At 36.9% G+C, this 19194-nt stretch overlaps 2 protein-coding genes across 2 annotated transcripts in view; both read left to right on the forward strand.

The window, feature by feature from the left end:
* The first annotated feature begins 2852 nt into the window (after positions 1–2852).
* LOC137249328 (tRNA methyltransferase 10 homolog A) lies at positions 2853–4096 on the forward strand. The gene is made up of 2 exons (XM_067780690.1): positions 2853–3822; positions 3888–4096. Exons 1-2 carry the CDS (start codon positions 2973–2975, stop codon positions 4064–4066), a joined length of 1029 nt encoding a protein of 342 aa, XP_067636791.1. The 5' UTR covers positions 2853–2972; the 3' UTR covers positions 4067–4096.
* A 1542-nt stretch (positions 4097–5638) lies between these two features.
* Positions 5639–19194, forward strand: part of LOC137251234 (uncharacterized) — a 101051-nt gene continuing 87495 nt past the window's right edge. The window contains exon 1 of the mRNA XM_067785494.1: positions 5639–5771. The gene's annotated coding sequence lies outside the window, so the exon portion shown is untranslated. The remainder of the gene's footprint in view (positions 5772–19194) is intronic.

Raw genomic sequence — 19194 nt, forward strand, 5'->3', positions numbered from 1 at the left:
TTTCAATTAAATTCAGCACATTGTTGGAAAAAGCATCTAAACTTTATGCATCATGTAGAGAAACCAGAACATTTACAATTTAAATATAACGAACGTGGTGCAAAATGTAAATTTTGTGTTATTCAAGCAGCTACACCAAGCTTCAACAAATTATTGGACCATGAGATTTCTCATATGCCTAATAGTCATTATTTAAAATGTAAATTATGCGATTGGAAGACGAAAATACATTCAAGTATGAATTTTTATTTACGTGTACAACACGCTGAAACAATTGATGTAACAACGAAAAGTTTAGAATTGAATGTTTGTCCATATTGTAATCACAATGGTATTTACGCAAACACTTAATACATCTTTTCTATGTTTAGAATGTGGTGAATAATTTAGAACAAATACAAGTTTACGTGTACACCACAAGATTTGAACGGAAATATCTTGAGGGTATGGTTACACCTATGTGGCATCTACAAGATATTTATAATTACTAGTATGGAATGAATCCGGATATGGAAGAAAACGGAGGTGACGAATCACCATGCTTCTTTGGATTCTGGTGATACTCCTGACATGCTTCCTAATTTCCCTACGTCTACCTACCAAACTAATATGACTGCAAACTGATGAGCAACACTACCAGCGCAGGAAAAATAAGAACTTCAAAACAAGGTTTCGGAAAGGGCACGACTATGAATAGACGTTAATGTATTTATATAGTTTATAAATATAAAAATTCATATATGTAAAGTTCGCTAGAGTAATAAGGCAATAATTTAAATTCTAAAAAAACATTGTATATATGAATAATTTATAATTAAATATTATCTGAACATAAAGGACGCGTTTCATTCATAGAAAAAGCGATTTGACAGAAGGTAACCGATACGGGTAACCGATAGACCAGTTACCCGTATTGTTGTTGTTGCATATGTTTTGGTTAGCGATAACGAAAACATAACTGATGAAGTAACTTAAAAATGTAAATAACATCGAGCGAGAAGGAATGTCGAAAACACAATAGGTAAGAGCGAGAAAGAGAGTCACACGTACACTATTTTGAGAGAGCACATGCGTTACCTTTTTCACGACAGCAATGTAAAAGTCATTAAGACGATAATTGGTGAACAAGTTATTGATGACGATTAAGTAATCGATTAGGGAACGGGTACCTGTCTTGTAGGGAAGAAGAATTTGACATTTGTTTTGGCTAAGGGTGTTGGCACACTTTGCAAGTGAAATTATTTTTCCCACTGGTTGGTAAATTTTCTAAAAATTTTCGCAATTAAAAACTGCAATATAACAATCGATTACGACACAAAATATGTTAGCAAGTATTTTTGTTGTATAGGGAGAATGTTTACAACAGTGCTTCGCGAAATTTTGTTTGTGAATCGGCAAGGCGTAATAAACTACAATTGCCAAGTCTGAAGTTCCTGCATATTTACAAACGCAACATCTTGGTTGATTGTGGCGATGTTATTGGAATGCATAAGCTTGTGTTAAACGCATCTATATGAAAAATGTCATTGTGCCGCCGCCTTAACCTTTTCAAGTTGCCAGCGCAATATATAGATAGCTTCTCTACACCCAATTGTGAAACTCACCTTCGAGCGGGATCTGTATCCGGCAAAGGACCATCACATCAATAACACTCTCCAAACCCTTCGGGGAGTAACTTTATCGCTACAACAACAACAGCAACAATGCGTTTTGATCACAGAACCACGAATCCGAAAGCGGAAATTAAAAATTTTGTTTCTGTTAAAAGGTTAGTGGCTTAAGGGGTTTCATCCTCAATCTTTTTGCTATCATCCGCTGAAGATAGCCCGCCGTGTTCGCCGCCAAAGTTTAAAAGTAGCCATCTGTCAGGCAGCTGATTGATAGGATATCACACTTGTTGTGTTCATAATAACACATTTTTTATTTGTTTAGAGTTTTTATCTGTTAAAAGTCGTCATTCGATACTTTGGCAAATTAATTGATGTTTTCTCTAGGTAATCACTGTTTTTTTGTAAGATACATTTATAAAAATTCCTTCTATATATTTTCGTTACGTATTTGTGTTTAATTGCATCAAATTAATTAATTAATTATCTTTCCAAAAATCGCCATTACGCAAAGTGACTATAAAGCATGAATATATAGAATGCAATTAACCAATACTTTCTTGAGAAAACATTCGGCACAAACTGGTAGGTTTATTGTTGCCAAAGTATCGAGTGACTGCTCTGAACAAATAAAAACTCTTTGCAAAAACAGAATGTAAGCAGATGAAACAACAAACAACTAGGCACAAATCACATGTCCACAGCAGGTTATACTTACAGCGCATTGCATGACAAAACAGTACATAGCATGTGAAACATAGACCTGATTATACTTTACGTAGTGTACATCAAAGAGGATAAATATAATAAGAGTGACGGATATCACTCGTTATTTTTTAAGCATTTACTCGATGTAAACTGAGAGGTAGTCGCTACTTTTGTTTTATGAGGGACATTTTTGAATTGCTTTCCATTTATCCATGCGGTGTTGTCACTTTATGCAAACATGATTTTTGGAAAGAGAATTAAATAATTAATTAAATACAGTTGGGAAAATAAACATAAATACCCCATGAAAATGTATAGAAGACATTTATAAACATCTCGCCCAAAAAAAAAGTAGCGACTACCTCACAGTTTACATCGAGTAAATGCCTAAAAAATAACGAGTGACGGCTCTTATTATATTTATTCTCTTTGGTGTACATAGACTATCGCTGATAGGGCAAACGCACACACACAAATATAGTTAGTATGCAAAATATACGCAAACACAAGCAAGTAATATGGTTTCTCAATCCACAGACAGCGCAACGCCAACGCCAAATAAAAAACTGTTTCGTCAAAGATGACCCCAAATTTTATTTCTGGTTGCGCCCCTGATTGGTGCCAACTCTCATAGTTCTGATCCGGATCGTTGCAATCATGTTTATCGCTCAGCTGATTTTGAAATACACATGGACGAATAAGATGACAACGAAAACGCTGGAAGATGTGTTGGATGCAGGAGCACCAGGAAAACCAAAGGGATCAAATCAAGCGGAAGGCGATATAAAACTACACAACGTACAAATGATTGAAAATAGAATACCTGGACCTGGAGAAACGCCTCCAAATCCTCTTAGTAAAAACCAATTAAAAAAGCTGAAAAGGTTGGAAAAATATGAAGAAATAAGGAAAGTACGACGACTGAAGGAGCGTGAAAAACAAAAAGAGAAGCGTCTTGAGGCACAAGCACAGGGATTACCTACACGCAGTGGGCCTTCACGTAAAGAACTCAAAAAGAGACAGCTCCAAAGCGCCGAACAGTTGACAGGGAAATTGTGCGTAGCGATCGATTTGGATTACGATGATTTAATGCACGATCGCGATGTTGCTAAATGTATTAAGCAATGCTTGCGTATTTATACAATAAACCGGCGGTCGAAATGCCCTGGACAACTACACATAACTGGTATCAAATCGAATGGAAGGATTCATACAAGTCTAAAACGTAATGATGGCTGGGAAAATTGGCATTTAAAATATCATTTCGATAGGACGCACATAGACGCTTTTCCTAAAGAGAGCATAGTTTATTTGACATGCGAATCGGATAATGTACTGGAACGTATTGACGAAGGCAATGTCTATGTTATTGGCGGTTTAGTGGATCATAATCATCACAAAGGTCTATGCCATACACGGGCTATCGCAAATGAATTGCATACAGCGCGTCTACCACTCAGTGAACATGTGAATATGAAGACACGTGCAGTGCTAAGCACATTTCATGGTAACTCAATATACAATTTTTTATAGCAATACAAGTTAGTTAAAATACTATTAAATCAATTTTAGTTTTCGAAATATTAATGCGCGTTTCCGAAGGAATGTCATGGACAGAAGCTATAATGCAAACATTGCCTGAACGTAAGGGCGCAAAGCCCAAAGAAAATTGTGTAACGCCTATTGAAAAACCTTTGACTCCGCATCAAGCGGAAAGCAATGGTTCTTCGAACATCTTGGAATCGTCCTAATAATAATTAATAAATTCACTGAATCAAAAATTGTATATTGTAGCTTTATTTAACCCTGCTAAGCCGATACATTTGTCAACGAATTTATAAAAACTTCGTTTGACGACCTGGCAATCATGCTAATCCCCCAAGATGACACCATAGGGAACGGTTATAACATTTAAAGTGCCTCCCAAAGAAAGGTATCGATCGATTCGACATTTATTTGTTTGCGCCTATGATCCAAAGAAAAGAGTTACCAGGACTGTCCCCACCATGAAATCAGAATGACAAGGAATGTGAATTAGGTCTTGCAATTGTAAAATTCAGCCTCTACTATATTGGAAACTTGTATGGAACTTTAATTTTAAAAAGTTTTATCAACCTTATGTATTTTTCATCAATGAGGGGGTATGTGTGCTCTGAACAATGTTGTTGTATTAACGATGAAGACACTTGTTGATGGTCCTTTGCCGGATATAGATCCGGTACGTTCTGGTATCAAAGCACCATTATAGTACTAGCCCGACTATCTCAGGAACGATTAATAATAGGAACAGCGGGTTAGGGGGTTATAATATACCCGCGGTGGGTATGCCTGTCGTAAGGGGCGACTAAAATACCGGATTCAAGGGGTTTGTGAAGCGAAGCCCTTTCAGGTTGCCAGCATAATACATAGCTTCTCCAAACCCAATTGCCAACCTCACCTATCCATGGCGAATCCGGTTTCATTAACAGCCTAGGCTCTGGCGAACCCGAACTCCTGATGGATCTAGGGGGTGACAAGGCGGATTGGTCTAGAAGGTCGCATGTGGTCATGGTCGGGCTGCATCCGGCAAAGGACCAACAACACGATAACACTCCACAAGGCCTTCGGCGAGTGTCCTTATCGCTACAACAACAACAACAGCAACCACATTAAACCTTCTAGCTCTTATATATCCGGCAAACATCAATAACACTCCTAAAAATCTTCTTAGTGTCTTTATCGCTACAATAAATGCTCAGAAACGTCTAAAAAAGTTGGAAGAGGTTTCAAAAGCCACATCTTATCTCGTTACCCTTATTTTGAAACAGAGAAAGGGAGGACCTGCATTGCATTGAGAGAGCTAATCCTTGAGGAAAATAATAAAATTTCTGTGGATAAGACAAGCGTGATAACTATTGCATAGACTCAAAATTACAAATAGGATGGATCACCTGATTTTTTATTGACTATCGCTGTCTCATTCTGTATCTATTTCTATCCCCGCTGAAGATAGCCGGCCCTATGCACCACTATATTGAACACCCTGTCAAAACGCTGCCAAAACGCTTAAATGCTGTCAGGCAGTTGACGGTTAAACTTGTTTTATCCACAATGCTTATATATACAAACTGAAGATATAGCGACAATGTAAACAGAGTAGTATGTTAAACACAAATGCTACCCTGTGGTGGCTTGCACGGAGATTTCTTCCCTCCCACACCATAACCCTTACGAATAGGAAACAAACACACATAACGCTAAATAAGCAAAACAAAACAACACGAAACAACAAAAAAAATCGCGCAAATGCGAAGATACATCAAAGCAAAAATGAGAAAACATTTCGACGATCGAAAAACGCCATGGTAAATTTTAGTTTTATTTCGAAATTCGAAGAGTGTGGTTGATGAAGAAGTGTAGATATCAAATATTTTGTTAGCGTGTGTGTTTTTTGTGTCCAAAACTTCATATAAAACGGTGAGTCAAAATCTAAACAATTACTATCTAAAATTGTATAAAATTAAGGTTGTTTGTATTTGGCCTGTGGAAAAACGTCGCAATTTGATGGAAAGTGTTTTCATTTTTGCTGGCGTACCTGATTACCTTGCTGTTGTACCGCTCTAGCGCCCCAAGTCGTTCCTAACATTTCCATTGCTCTTTTTTTGCAGGTTTCTTTTTCATGTGTAAATGCGCAAAAAGGGAATATAAATAAGTTCCACGCATATTCATATTCTTTATAATGAACTCCATTAACATTGTGTGAATATATTGTACATATATTAATGTATCTGGGCTTGAAGAAGCGAAAAATTGCAGCACGAATATTATAATTGCACAAAAATGGATGAACAAAGAGAACATAAGCATTTTTACATGTCTGCCAGTATGTGCATGCATGCAGGTCCTAATATTTTGCCTTGCATACAATTCCATGTAACCGCGATTGTATATCTGCATATCGCAATAGATAAATAGCTGTGAAAATGCACCCCAGCTGGTCTTGTAACATAATCATCCCAAGCCATGCCATTCACAAAAAATTCTCAACCGTTTCAAAGACTATGCCTTGAGGGTATGTACCTGAAAAGTCCGGTCACTTTCACTTATGCACAGAAAGCAAGATGAAAATTCCATGCGTTGTTGTTTTTGCGATAACGTTGCTCCCCGAAGGCTGTGGGGAGTGTTATCGATGTGATGGTCCTTTGCCAGATACAGATCCGGCACGCTCCGGTAATACAGCACCATTAAGGTGCTAGCCCGACCATCTCGGGAACGATTTACATGGCCATATTAAACCTTCAGGCAATACCTCCATCCCCACCCCAAGTTCCATGAGGAGCTGTATATTGGAGAAGCTGTATATTGCGTAGGCAACCTGAAGGATTGCGCTACACAGTCCCTTGAATCTGGTATTTTAGTCGCCTCTTACGACAGGCATACCTACTAGAGGTTTACGCCGATCACTTTATCGGCGGCGGCGGCGTAGGCTCTATTATATACCGGTGTTCTTACTTTAAAAAGCTTAATTTTTCTGTTTAAAAAAATAATATTTAGGGAGGGTTTTGTTTGTATGTATTTAAGGAAATCAAGGTTTTGGCCATTTCGGAAAGATTTGTTTGCATCAAAATCTCGCAGATCGTTCAAATATTTTCAGGAGTAGCTCCTTGCGGAGGGATTGTCCCTCGTTCACCTACTCCAGAGAGGCTTCGAACCTTACCCCGGTCTTTGGAATTGGTACTGCTGCGTCTGCTGAAAGGAAATAGAGATACATAAAATGGTCACACTTTTGTCTGTATATCTCGTGCAAAGCGTAGTTTCACCTGGGGTTAACTGCTATCTTTGGCGGTCACGCACAAAAGCGACTTACGGTTGCTATTAATGGTCTATTAATACTCATGACTCTCGTGGCACAGGGCGCCTCCAGTTTTTTCGGCTGTTTTTAAGAGCTACAATTGCCGATGTGCGAGCAGTAGCAATCTCGACCACCAGTCGCTACCACGCCTCCTGACCATCACACCATATGCCAGCACAGAAGCTATAGGACTGCGACTTTGAACTCATACCTTCCTCGACGTCACTTTCCTAGAAGCTCTAGGGAGTGACTATACGGCCAAGGATGCCGCCCTCCAAATCAAAAGCAGTCTAAGTGGATGTCTTTACGTAATGGGTGAAAATCGTATAATCCTCGGCGCATCTACATACATGAATAAAATCTTTAAAATGTAGACCAAAGTTTGCAGACGTTTGTGTTCACAACATTTATTTCAATAGCCTTCGTTAAATGAAAACGATATTTTAGAATGAAAGTCGACCGAATTAAATCGAAAGATGTTAACTGCTATTTTCCGGACCTCTCTGAAGTTGGCAAGACAACTTTTACGTGGAAAAAAATTACCTATTTGGAAAATTGCCGTGAATTTGCCGTAATTTATCCGTGAAACAAAAAAATTTGCCGTGGCCATATTTTAGAAAATACAGGGTGGCACGCCCGGTGCACCATAAAAAAAATTAGAAATTTTTTTTTTTCGAAGTTATAAAATATGCCACTTATCTACGGCAAATTTACGGCAAATTCGGGTGCAAGAATTATTTTTCTAGCTGGCCTCTAAGGTGGTTTTCTGAGGGTGGCACGCTAACTTCACGTGAAATTGGCGTGCCACCCTGTATTTTCTAAAACATGGCCGCGGCAAATTTTTTTGTTTCACGAATAATTCACGGCAAATTCACGTGCAAGAATTATTTTCCTAACTGGTGTCTAAGGTGGTTTTCGAAAAGTGGCACGCTAACTTCACGTGACGTTGGCGGTGCACCATAAAAAAAAGTAAAATTTTTTTTTTCCAAATTATATAATATGCCACTTATCTACGGCAAATTTACGGCAAATTCGTGTGCAAGAATTATTTTTCTAGCTGGCCTCTAAGGTGGTTTTCTGAGGGTGGCACGCTAACTTCACGTGAAGTTGGCGTGCCACCCTGTATTTTCTAAAATATGGCCACGGCAAATTTTTTTGTTTTACGGATAAATTACGGCAAATTCACGGCAATTTTCCCAAAAGGTATTTTTTTTCCACGTAAAAGTTGTCTTGCCAACTTCAGAGAGGTATTTTCCGGCCCTATGATATAAGAGCTCATTATGGATGACCGCGTAGCTTCAGTTTTCAGACTAGTTTGACTGTCCACTACGTTAGGGTAGTAGCACACACGTAGCTCAGGGTAGTAGCAGTTCGAATGTCTTGGGAAAGCTTTTGCTTCACCACTGAGTGTTCTGGCGAAGGGCAAAGCCCCACCTGGTAAATATATGTGCCTACGTACTAACATTTTTAAAAGGAGTCGTAACGTGTATTGGTTCTTAAACTTGGTTGATAAGCTATAATCAATGTGATTCACTCCAAGGAAGTGGTTTTGGATACGGCCGCCAACTTTAGGAAATGTTAAACCGGGAGACTTTGGTGTTGAAGGATGAAGTGTGAAAATCAAAATTAACATTTCAGACGTTTATTTTATAGTTTCGCATTTTAATTCATTGCTCATTATTAATTTTTTAAAAAAATATGCAGTGTGCATATTAATTTATAATATAACTTTACTTTTAGTGTTTTGTTTTAATAACTTGGTCAATTGGGTGATGCAAAGTCCGTGTTAAACTGACATCGAAAGCGCATGTTTTTTTAAATAAATTTTGAACAGTTAGAAAGAGTTAAATTTCGCAATTAGTTTCTTATAACTGGCAGTGATGCGCATCCGTTGATACCACCTTCGACCATATCCGATCAATTTTCGACATGAACAATAAATGGCCCAAATAGTCTTAAATGAGTAGAAAATATAGTAACGCACCGGACGCCGCCGCCGCGCCGATATTGTTGACATTCGGCGGCAGCGTGTGAAAAACGACAAAAATCGGCGGCGGCGTTTATCGGCGGCGTATATCTCTAATACCTACCGCGGGTATATTCTGACCCCCTTACCCGCTGGGGGAAAAATTTCTTGCGTCATGTACTACGGTGGTCATAAGGACGATGGCGCTATTAGCAACAACTGTCTTGACTTTGTGGTGGGACAGCGACTTCGAAGTTGTTGTTATTGTAGCGATAAGGATAATCCATGAAGGCCTTGATGGTCCTTTGCCGGATGCAGATCCGGTATGTTCCGGTAACAAGCACCATAAAGGGACGCGCCCGACCATCTCCGGAACGATTTGGTATGACCACATTTCAGGTTGGCAGCGCAATATAAAGCTTCTCCAAACCCAATTGTCAACCTCACCTATCCGCGGCGAATCCTGTTTCACTAACAACCGAGGCTCTGGCGACCCCAAGCTCCTCATGGAACTTGGGGGTGGGGAGGGAGGGATGGCCTGAAGGTTTAATGTGGCCATATAAATCGTTCCCGAGATGGTCGGTCCAACACCTTAATGGTGCTGTGTTACCGGAGCGTACCGGATCTGTATCCGGCAAACGACCATCACATCGATAACACTCCCCAAAGCCTTCGGGGAGGAACCTTATCGCTACAACAACAACAACAACAACTAAAAACCCAAATACGTCGCTGTCTGGGTCATGTAACCTGGCTTAACAAATTATTCTTATCGGCGCGTATTTGGAAGTAGGGGAAGAATTGAACTCTATTGTTCCTCCTACTTGGCGTCAGTTATCAGAAAATCAACTAGGCGGTTAAGCACCAATTAATGATGATACATATGTCGGCTTATTATGGGCGATTAATAGTCTACCTTTTGCTCTTTTATGTTGTCAACAGATAAGTCTTCCCAAAGCAGGAGGAACCCTGGAAGAGAATAGCTTAAGCTGCAACCGTGTTAACTTTTATATTGACAGTCAAGCAGCAATTAAGGCAATAACATCGCATATTACAGCATCTAAATGCGTGTTAGAGTGTAAGAAGTCTCTGGAGAGAAACGGGACAGGGAGAAGCATACATCTATATTGGGTTCCAGGGCATATGGGAATAGATGGGTATAAAAAAGCGGATAAACTAGCTAAAAAGGGTGCATCCCTTGAAGCTTGCTCTGTAGAGGTCCCAATTAGACTGGGTGAGATTAAGCGAAGGCGAGAGGTGCACATGATCGACCAAGCGGGAAAGGCGTGGGTTCAAGCGCGGGCTGTAAAGTCTTACAACCTTAGACTAACAAAGTTGCTTCTATCATTAAAAAGAGAGGACTGTAGACTCATGACGGGTATTCTGACTGGACACTGCCTTCTGGCGTCACATGCCTTTAAATTAAGCTTGATCAGTGATAGCATATGTAGGAAGTGCGAGTTGGAGGAGGAAACGATCGAGCACGTTCTGTTCTCGTGCCCTGCACGCTGTCAGATCTAGAAGTAGCAGGTGGCTTAAGTCCTAGGAAGCTTCTAGTATTTGCCAAGAGAACGGAGTTATTTTATAACATAGGTCCTGTTTTTTGATAGGGGTTTTCAGTTTGGTCGTTAAAACAAACTTCTGGTAACACTCCGGACTCAATCAGTCTATGTGAGGTCATCAGGGACCGGCCAGTTCAACCTAACCTAAGTCTACTCAAAGAACTTTAAAGGGTTTGTTAGTTTTAGTTTCCTAAAAAAGATTTAGAAGTCACCAACTAAGCGAGCTTTTGTTAGTACCGACGTATGTCTTCTATATGCATTCGCTGGACATTTTGCATATCATAATGTCCTTTAACTCTACAAGATTCACCTTCAACTTATAAATAAACGAAAGCTCGCCAGCGATTGCCTGAATTGTTTGGAAATGTTTGTTGCTATATAGGGCATTAATTGCTGACTAATGGTTGTATGTGTAGTTGTAAATGTTTAGCTTAGAAAATATGCATTTGTGTTTTAAAAAATCAATTCAGCGATAAAACAAATTAAGTATATACATACTTACGTATGCTGTTAGATTTAAATAAACAATAAAATTTATAAACAAATAAAACTGTCTTAAAGTTTTAGGCCCTACAGCGCAATACCCACAAACAGACAACAAAAATGAAGGCCAAACAACATTTATACATATATATTTGCACATATTTACATATCTACAAACACACTAATATTAAAAGCGAATCGTATGTCTCGTTTGCTATATTCAGCTCCAAATGTTCTTATGCATTTCATGAAAATTAAATGGTATATTAAGCTTGGTCTGATTTTCGAAAATTGAAAGTCCCTAAAGGAGAAGATATGTATAGACCCACCACTGAGTATACTGAAATGATCAGGATGATGAGTTGAGTTGATTAAAACACGTCTGTCTGTCTGTCCATTCGAACGCAAACTAGCCACTAAACTTTGAAGGTATTTTGATGAAATTTGGTATATTTTGATGTCCCACCGGACCAGATTTTTCAGGTAAGAGGGGTTTCATCAACACATCTACACGCTTGAAAACTGATTGTTCAAAAATTACGAATTTTTGAAATTCGCTCTAATCTATTTTTTATTTGAAATAATAGTTGTAAAGTAAAACGCAGAAATATTTTTAAATACTCAAGTTCGCTTTATTTAGGCGTGCTAAGATCGGAGTTTGCATTTAACGGTTAACCAGAAAAAGTAATTCGGTTTAACACCGGTAACAACCGATATCCAAAAACAATTTAGGGCTTTCTCAGTTATTTTTTCAAAATGCTATGTTGCTACCAACGCAAATTCAGTAACAGGTGTTGTTATCCCAACAGCTGATTGCTCCTTTTTTTTAATATTTTCCATACAGCCAAGGTGAATTCAGTACCAGGTGTTGTTATCCCAACAGCTGATTGCTTCTTCTTGATTATTTTCCATACAAAGCGTTGTACTACAACATGTCAGTTAATCGCAAGGCGAATCCATACCAGGTGGTGGAAAAGCGAATTCAACCAATTCGCCGTGCAGAAGAATGTCAAGTCAAAAGAAAATTTTCATTGATTTCGATTAACCGACATGTTGTAGTACAAGGCGCTGTATGGAAAATAATCAAGAAGAAGCAATCAGCTGTTCGGATAACACCACCTTACTGAATTCGCCTTGGTTAATAGGAATCAATGAAAGTTTTCTTTTGACTTGACGTTCTTCTGTACGGCGAATTGGTTGAATTCGCTTTGCCACCATCTGGTATAGATTCGCCTTGCCATACTGCAGTACTTTAATATGTCAGTTAATCGAAATCAATTAAATTTTTCTTTTGACATGACATTCTTCTGCACGTCGAATTGGTTGAATTCGCTTTGCCACCACCTGGTATGGATTCGCTTTGGTTGCTACCGAAATAGGGCTCGAGAATGGTATATACCTCGTCCGCCCTGTTAGAATTAACAAAAGGTAAACTTGGCATTAGGTTATTAAAAGGATCTGTAGATAATTGTTATTCCTCAAAATTTTGTAGTAATGTTGGAATCATTCCGGGAACTATTTGGAGATCATGCTAGGAATGTGTTATGGAACATTTCGGGATTATTTGCACGATTTTTAAAATAATCATCGGGACTATTTTGAGATCGTTTCGAAATCATCTTGGAATCGTTCCGGAGCCATTTCGAAATGATTACGAGACTATGTTAGCGACGATTTCAGGATCATTTTGCTACTCATTAGGTAGGAACCATGTAGCAGGGTTCGAAAAAATTCATTTATCAAAAGGAAAAAATGTCTGAATGTTATTATTGGCTTATTATTGGCATATTATTGGCTTGTTACGAATAACAACTGCTCTCGCAAAGCTGTCGTTATATTATCGGTGAACTATCGACGTTTTTTCGGTTTATTATAGAAAAATTATCTGATGAGCTATCGAAAATTTTCGATTTGTTATCGATGTATTATGGAAGTAGTAACGATTTGTTATCGAAATGTAACCAATTTTCGTGTTATCGACAAAATAATCGATTTGTTGTGTAAAAATATCTATTTGTTATCGAAAAAATACCGATTTGCTATCGAGAACATATCAATAGAAATACGTACATATAAATATTTCAAAAAATGATCTATACTTTTCGATAACAATTTCGTTAATAAATTGTAACTTTTCGATATGATATCAATAATTTTTCAATAATAAATCGATAGCTTTTTGATACTAAATCTAAATTTGATGTGCAGTTGTTTACGTGTTGTCCTCGTGATCAAACTGGCTTGTGCATAAGTAACTTAAACCACGATTTGAATCAAATATTTTCATGGGCTACTATGAATGGCTTACGTATAAACCCGAATAAGTGAAAAATGTATTGTTATTCATAGGAGGTCTTTTCTCACTAATGATTTAGAGAATGTAGTGTTTGACAATTCCGTTATAGAATACGTAGATACGGCGAAAAACTTGGTGTAATTTTTAACAAAACATTGACATGGAAAGACCATATTTTTAGAACGGTTGGTAAAGTGTATGGAATGCTTCGTACACTATGGTTAACACAGTATTTCACGCCTTTGCACATAAGACTACTTCTGGCTAAAGCGTACTTAATACCTACGCTACTCTATGGTTGTGTGATTTACTCAAACTGCGACTATGTGTGCAAGAACAAACAAAATGTTGTTTACAACATTATTGCTAGATATGCTTATGGGTTGAAAAGACTTGATCACGTATCACAACATGCTGAAAGGTTGCTAAACATTTCTTTCGAAAATCTTTTAAAAGTCAAAACACTGTCCTTCCTCCATAAATTGATACACACGAAGGAACCTGACTATCTATATAGTAAACTTATTTTTCTGCAATCATCAAGATCGGTGCTTCTTCTTACGCATATTAGATACCGCACGCTAACCTTTGAACGCCAATTCTTTGTTACTGCAATACGTCTATGGAACTCCCTACCTACAAGTCTTCGACTCTTAAGTAATGCTCTGCACTTCAAAAAAGAGCTAACATCATTTTTTAACGACTCTTAAACTGGATCTCAAATTTTTTTGTTAAAATGTTCATTTCTAAGTTCCTTTTCCTTTCTCTGTGTCTTCTTTCTGTATTTGTTAAATATTATTCGATCTATAATCAGCCCAAGGTTATCATCACTACTGCTGTCTTTTAATATTTATTAATTACTTTTCTTTAGTTTTAAGATTTACATCTACATACATAAATATTTAACTATTTTCTGTTATATTTAATTTGATTAATCTAATTTATTATTATAAATGTTCAATTTTTATAGCTCATGCTATTCATGACTAGCACTGTTAAATAATTTGTCAAAATTGTTGTGCTAGGAACAAATTTTCAAATAAATACATACATACATACAAGTCGAATTGATATTTGTTCGATACCACTTCGATATGTTTTCTACAGATATTTTCGATAAGAAATAATCAATATAATCGTAATATCTTATCGATAACGTTTGCCATCGCTAACAAATTTAGAATCCTTCGTTCATTGTGAATGATAACTAAGTGTGATATCTTCTGCAAAGACGTCAAAATTCCAAAGTGATTGGATCACCTGATTTGACTATCGCTGTCTCATTATATATCTCTTTCTATCACCCGCTGAAGATAGGCGCCGCTATATTGAACACCCTGTCAAAACGCTAAAAAGTAGCCATATTGAACATCCTGTCAGGCATTTGACAGATAAGATATCACACTTAGTTATCATTCACAATGCCTTCGTTATTTGGTTTTCGTTATACCCTTTATTAATATTTTTTTTTAATTAACGAAAACAAAAAGAAGAAAATAACTAATTTGCCAATTGTTTTTGCTGCGATCTTTTATTCGCAAGTGCAGGCTACGACTTTCAACTTCAGCTCCAATAGCAAATTTTAAAAATCCACTTCCGAATTCGCTTATCTCACTTCTGTAACATCCTTAGTTTGAATATTCAAAAAAACCGAAAACCCTTACCAAATGTCCGAGGTTTAAATGCCCGGACGAGTAGCATCAAAAACATTTTAGAATGTATTTTGTAAGTGCGATATCCACATTATAAAAAAACACTCAAGCAAAATTTCGCATATATTTCTTGTGTGAAAAATAGCAGCAGCAAAGTATTTTTGACATTTCCTCTATCTCTCTTCCTTATGAAGCGGCCCAACTTTCCTGCGAGACAAGAACGTCAGATTCAGCAATGCATTTAAAGAAAATTTGTTAAAATTGACATAATCGAATTGAAACTGCACTTAAGTTAAAGAGAATACACTAAACAAGAGAAAAAAACACATGTGCTCAAATAGATTTACAAATTCCATTCAAAAAACATATAACTACAGTCACTGCTGTCTCTGGTATTTAAACGACTGTGTTCTTACTGGGTCGTTGGAACTTGGACTCCTCTGTGCACTTTCGGTAAAAAATCTTTAGAAAAAGATAGCACAAAGCGTTTTCTAGAAAGTGGATGCTACTTGACAAACAAAATTTTGCTTGAGCGTTTTTTGTATGCAATTTTTCATTTCTTAAGCTGGGTTACCAAGAAATTAGACACGTCGCAATAACTCCTGATACTTTTTATTTTTATTGCATATTGACGGGTAGGGATTAGAGCTCTTGATAATCGACTATGCGATTAATCAACTAGTCGATAAGCAAAATTTGTGGTAAAATAATCGATTATTACTTATAGACTAGTTGTTTGCATTATATTAGTGACAAGTTCGACTATTCAAATTGGTTTTTTTTTTGTAATTTTTCTATGAGTTCTGCAATTCGTGAATACGTTGTGGAGTTATTGTAAGCCATATGCAGCTTACATATTTTGCACTCTGCTTCATTGGTATCGTCGGGAACTAGAAAAGAAATGCCATACCCAGCTACGTTTCTATTAACTCATTTTGAAGCAAGCAACTACATTTTTATACTCAGCTGAGCAGAGCTCACAGAGTATATTAATTTTGTTCGCATAACGTTAATCCGTAACGGCATAAACTAATCGAGATAGATATAGACTTCTATATATCAAAATGATCTGGCCGAAAAAAGAAATTCATTTAGCCATGTCCGTCCGTCCGTCCGTCTGTCCGTTAACACGATAACTTGAGTCAATTTTGAGCTATCTTGATGAAATTTGTTATGTAGGTTCCTGGGCACTCATCTCAGATTGCTATTTAAAATGAACGAAATCGGACTACAACCACGCCCACTTTTTCGATATCGAAAATTTCGAAACACCGAAAAAGCGCGATAATTCATTACCAAAGACGGATAAAGCGATGAAACTTGGTAAGTGGGCTGACCTTATGACGCAAAATAGAAAATTAGTAAAATTTTGGACAATGGGCGTGGCACCGCCCACTTGTAAAAGAAGGTAATTTAAAAGTTTTGCAAGCTGTAATTTGGCAGTCGTTGAAGATATCATAATGAAATTTGGCAGGAATGTTACTACTATTGCTATATGTGTGCTAAATAAAAATTATCAAAAAAAATTATGCGAACACGGCCACTTTTTAAAAAAAAGTTTTTTTAAGTCAAATTTTAACAAAAAATTTAATATCTTTACAGTATATAAGTAAATTATGTCAACATTGAACTCCAGTAAGGATATGGTGCAAAAAAATGACGATAACTGTTTTATGTGAAAATGGGCGAAGTCGGTTGAAGCCACGTCCAGTTTTTTTACACAGTCGACCGTCTGTCCTTCCGCTCGGCCGTTAACACGATAACTTGAGCAAAAATCGATATATCTTTTCTAAACTTAGTTCACGTACTTATCTGAACTCACTTTATCTTTGTATAAATGGCTGAAATCCGACTATGACCACGCCCACTTTTTCGATATCGAAAATTACGAAAAATGAAAAAAATGCCATAACTCTATACCAAATATGAAAAAGAGCATGAAGCTTGGCTTGGTTTATTGACGCAAAATATAACTTTAGAAAAAACTTTGTAAAATGGGTGTGACACCTACCATATTAAGTAGAAGAAAATGAAAAAGTGCTGCAGGGCGAAATCAAAAGCCCTTAGAATCTTGGCAGGAATACTGTTCGTGGTATTACATATATAAATAAATTAGCGGTACCCGACAGATGATTTCCTGGCTCACCCTGGTCCACACTTTGGTCGATATCTCGAAAACACCTTCAAATATACAACTAAGGGCCACTCCCTTTAATTTGATACCAATATCGTACAAACACATTCTAGAGTTACCCCTGGTCCACCTTTATGGCGATATCCCGAAATGGCGTCCACCTATATAACTAAGGCCCACTCCCTTTTAAAATACTCTTTAATACCTTCCATTTGATACCCATGTCATACAAACACATTCCAGGGTTACCCTAGGTTCATTTTCCTACATGGTGATTTTCCCTTATTTTGTCTCCAAAGCTCTCAGCTGAGTATGTAATGTTCGGTTACACCCGAACTTAGCCTTCCTTACTTGTTATGACACAAAATTGAATAAAATTTGTTTAATGATCAAAAGTTTAATTTATAAAACCGTCAGTATTCGAATAATGAAGTCGATTAGCCGAGTAATCGATTGCAAACAAGAGCCCTAGCAGGAATGCACCCCCACTTTTTTTGTGTTGAGGGCAATGACTTACACATACACATAGGTCACATTCTTGGCGAGTATGGGGGTGAAAGAAAATTCTAGATATACAAGTATGTATGTACGTATGATTAAGTATATTTGTAGCTTTCGTTTCGGGTTGACCTTAACTGTAAAACAATAATCGCTTACAAGATAAACTGCTAGTCGGAGTTTTTGTGATATTTTCAAGTCAATAAAACTCCTAATCTAAATATTTTTACTATAATTGTAAAAAAGAAAGTGTTAAGTGCGCTATATTGATTTCAAAATGTCTTCAATATATCGACTAAGAATCTTTAATTTTCTTTGTTTTCAGAGCTCATCATATGCACGTGTATGCCCCCAACCGAATATGAATCATTTCGATCCATTATTATTTACAGTTTTCGCAAAAATGGAAAACAATTTTAACCAAAATAATTTTTATAATTTTGCGTTTTTGGTAAAGTGCCAAAATTATTATTTTTGCCATTTTCTGCAATTTGTATATATGTCGCAGAAAACACGAGATTTCAGTCATGACTGCGAAACGGAATTTATAACAACAAATAATGATATCTTGTTTTGTCGAGTTATCGTGCGCGTCAGGCCGATGCGGTTTTTTAGCTGATGTCTTTTGGTAAACCAATGTAAATATTATGAATAAATAAGAATGACAAGAGTTCTTACTTTAAAAAGCTCGTTGATTTGTTATTTTCTTCGATTAAAAATTTACCACTTAGGTGGGCGATACCACACACTTCTTTTTCGGGTTTGTAATTAATGTCATTGACATACATAAATTCTCTTTTAAAAGCGAATTTATGTCATTTGACGTTAGTTTCATTGACACTATTACACGTCACCTTTTGAAAATTTAAGCGGTATTTTTGTAAAATTTTAAGTCTATTTGACAAATTTTGTTTTATTGTTATCTTTTTAATATATAATACCGAAAAGCATCGATCTTTATCGATTGCTATCGATTTTTTCGACTCCCAACAAACTTGTCTTCCTCCCAGCGATTTCATAGAGCATCAATTAAACTAAAATTTCAGATGCTGCTAGATATGTGTATTAGACTGGTTCGATTTATTAACCGATATCGTGCCATCGATTTTTCGATAGGATTTGGGCTCAGGAAAAAAAGTTCCACTACGCATACCCAAAAAAAATAATTTTCGAGCCTGCGAAAAAAAATGTCGAAAGGGTAAATTTTTTGACCAAAACACTCCCCAAAACCCAAAAAATATTTTTTTTTTTCAAAAAACTGTTATTGCCAACGTTTTTACAGTATGCGTGTGCAAATATTTACATACCTTACGAGTTCTTATACATACTGCGTATATGAGGTGGACTCCATGTAAACCTCTCGTTGGATTTTACACAACCTATTTTGCTTATTTTGTACAACTTTTTGAGACGATTCAAAGACTTTCTTGGTATTAATAGAAAAAAGAGGCAATTGG

Source organism: Eurosta solidaginis, chromosome 4, assembly GCF_040869045.1.
Source record: "Eurosta solidaginis isolate ZX-2024a chromosome 4, ASM4086904v1, whole genome shotgun sequence".
Taxonomy (NCBI): Eukaryota; Metazoa; Arthropoda; class Insecta; order Diptera; family Tephritidae; genus Eurosta; species Eurosta solidaginis.

Excerpts from the sequence above, each read along its gene's own strand:
- LOC137249328 (XM_067780690.1), top strand. The coding sequence starts at position 2,973 with ATGTTTATCGCTCAGCTGATTTTGAAATACACATGGACGAATAAGATG. Across the intron at positions 3,823-3,887 it reads AGTGCTAAGCACATTTCATG|TTTTCGAAATATTAATGCGC; the intron begins GTAACTCAATAT and ends AATCAATTTTAG.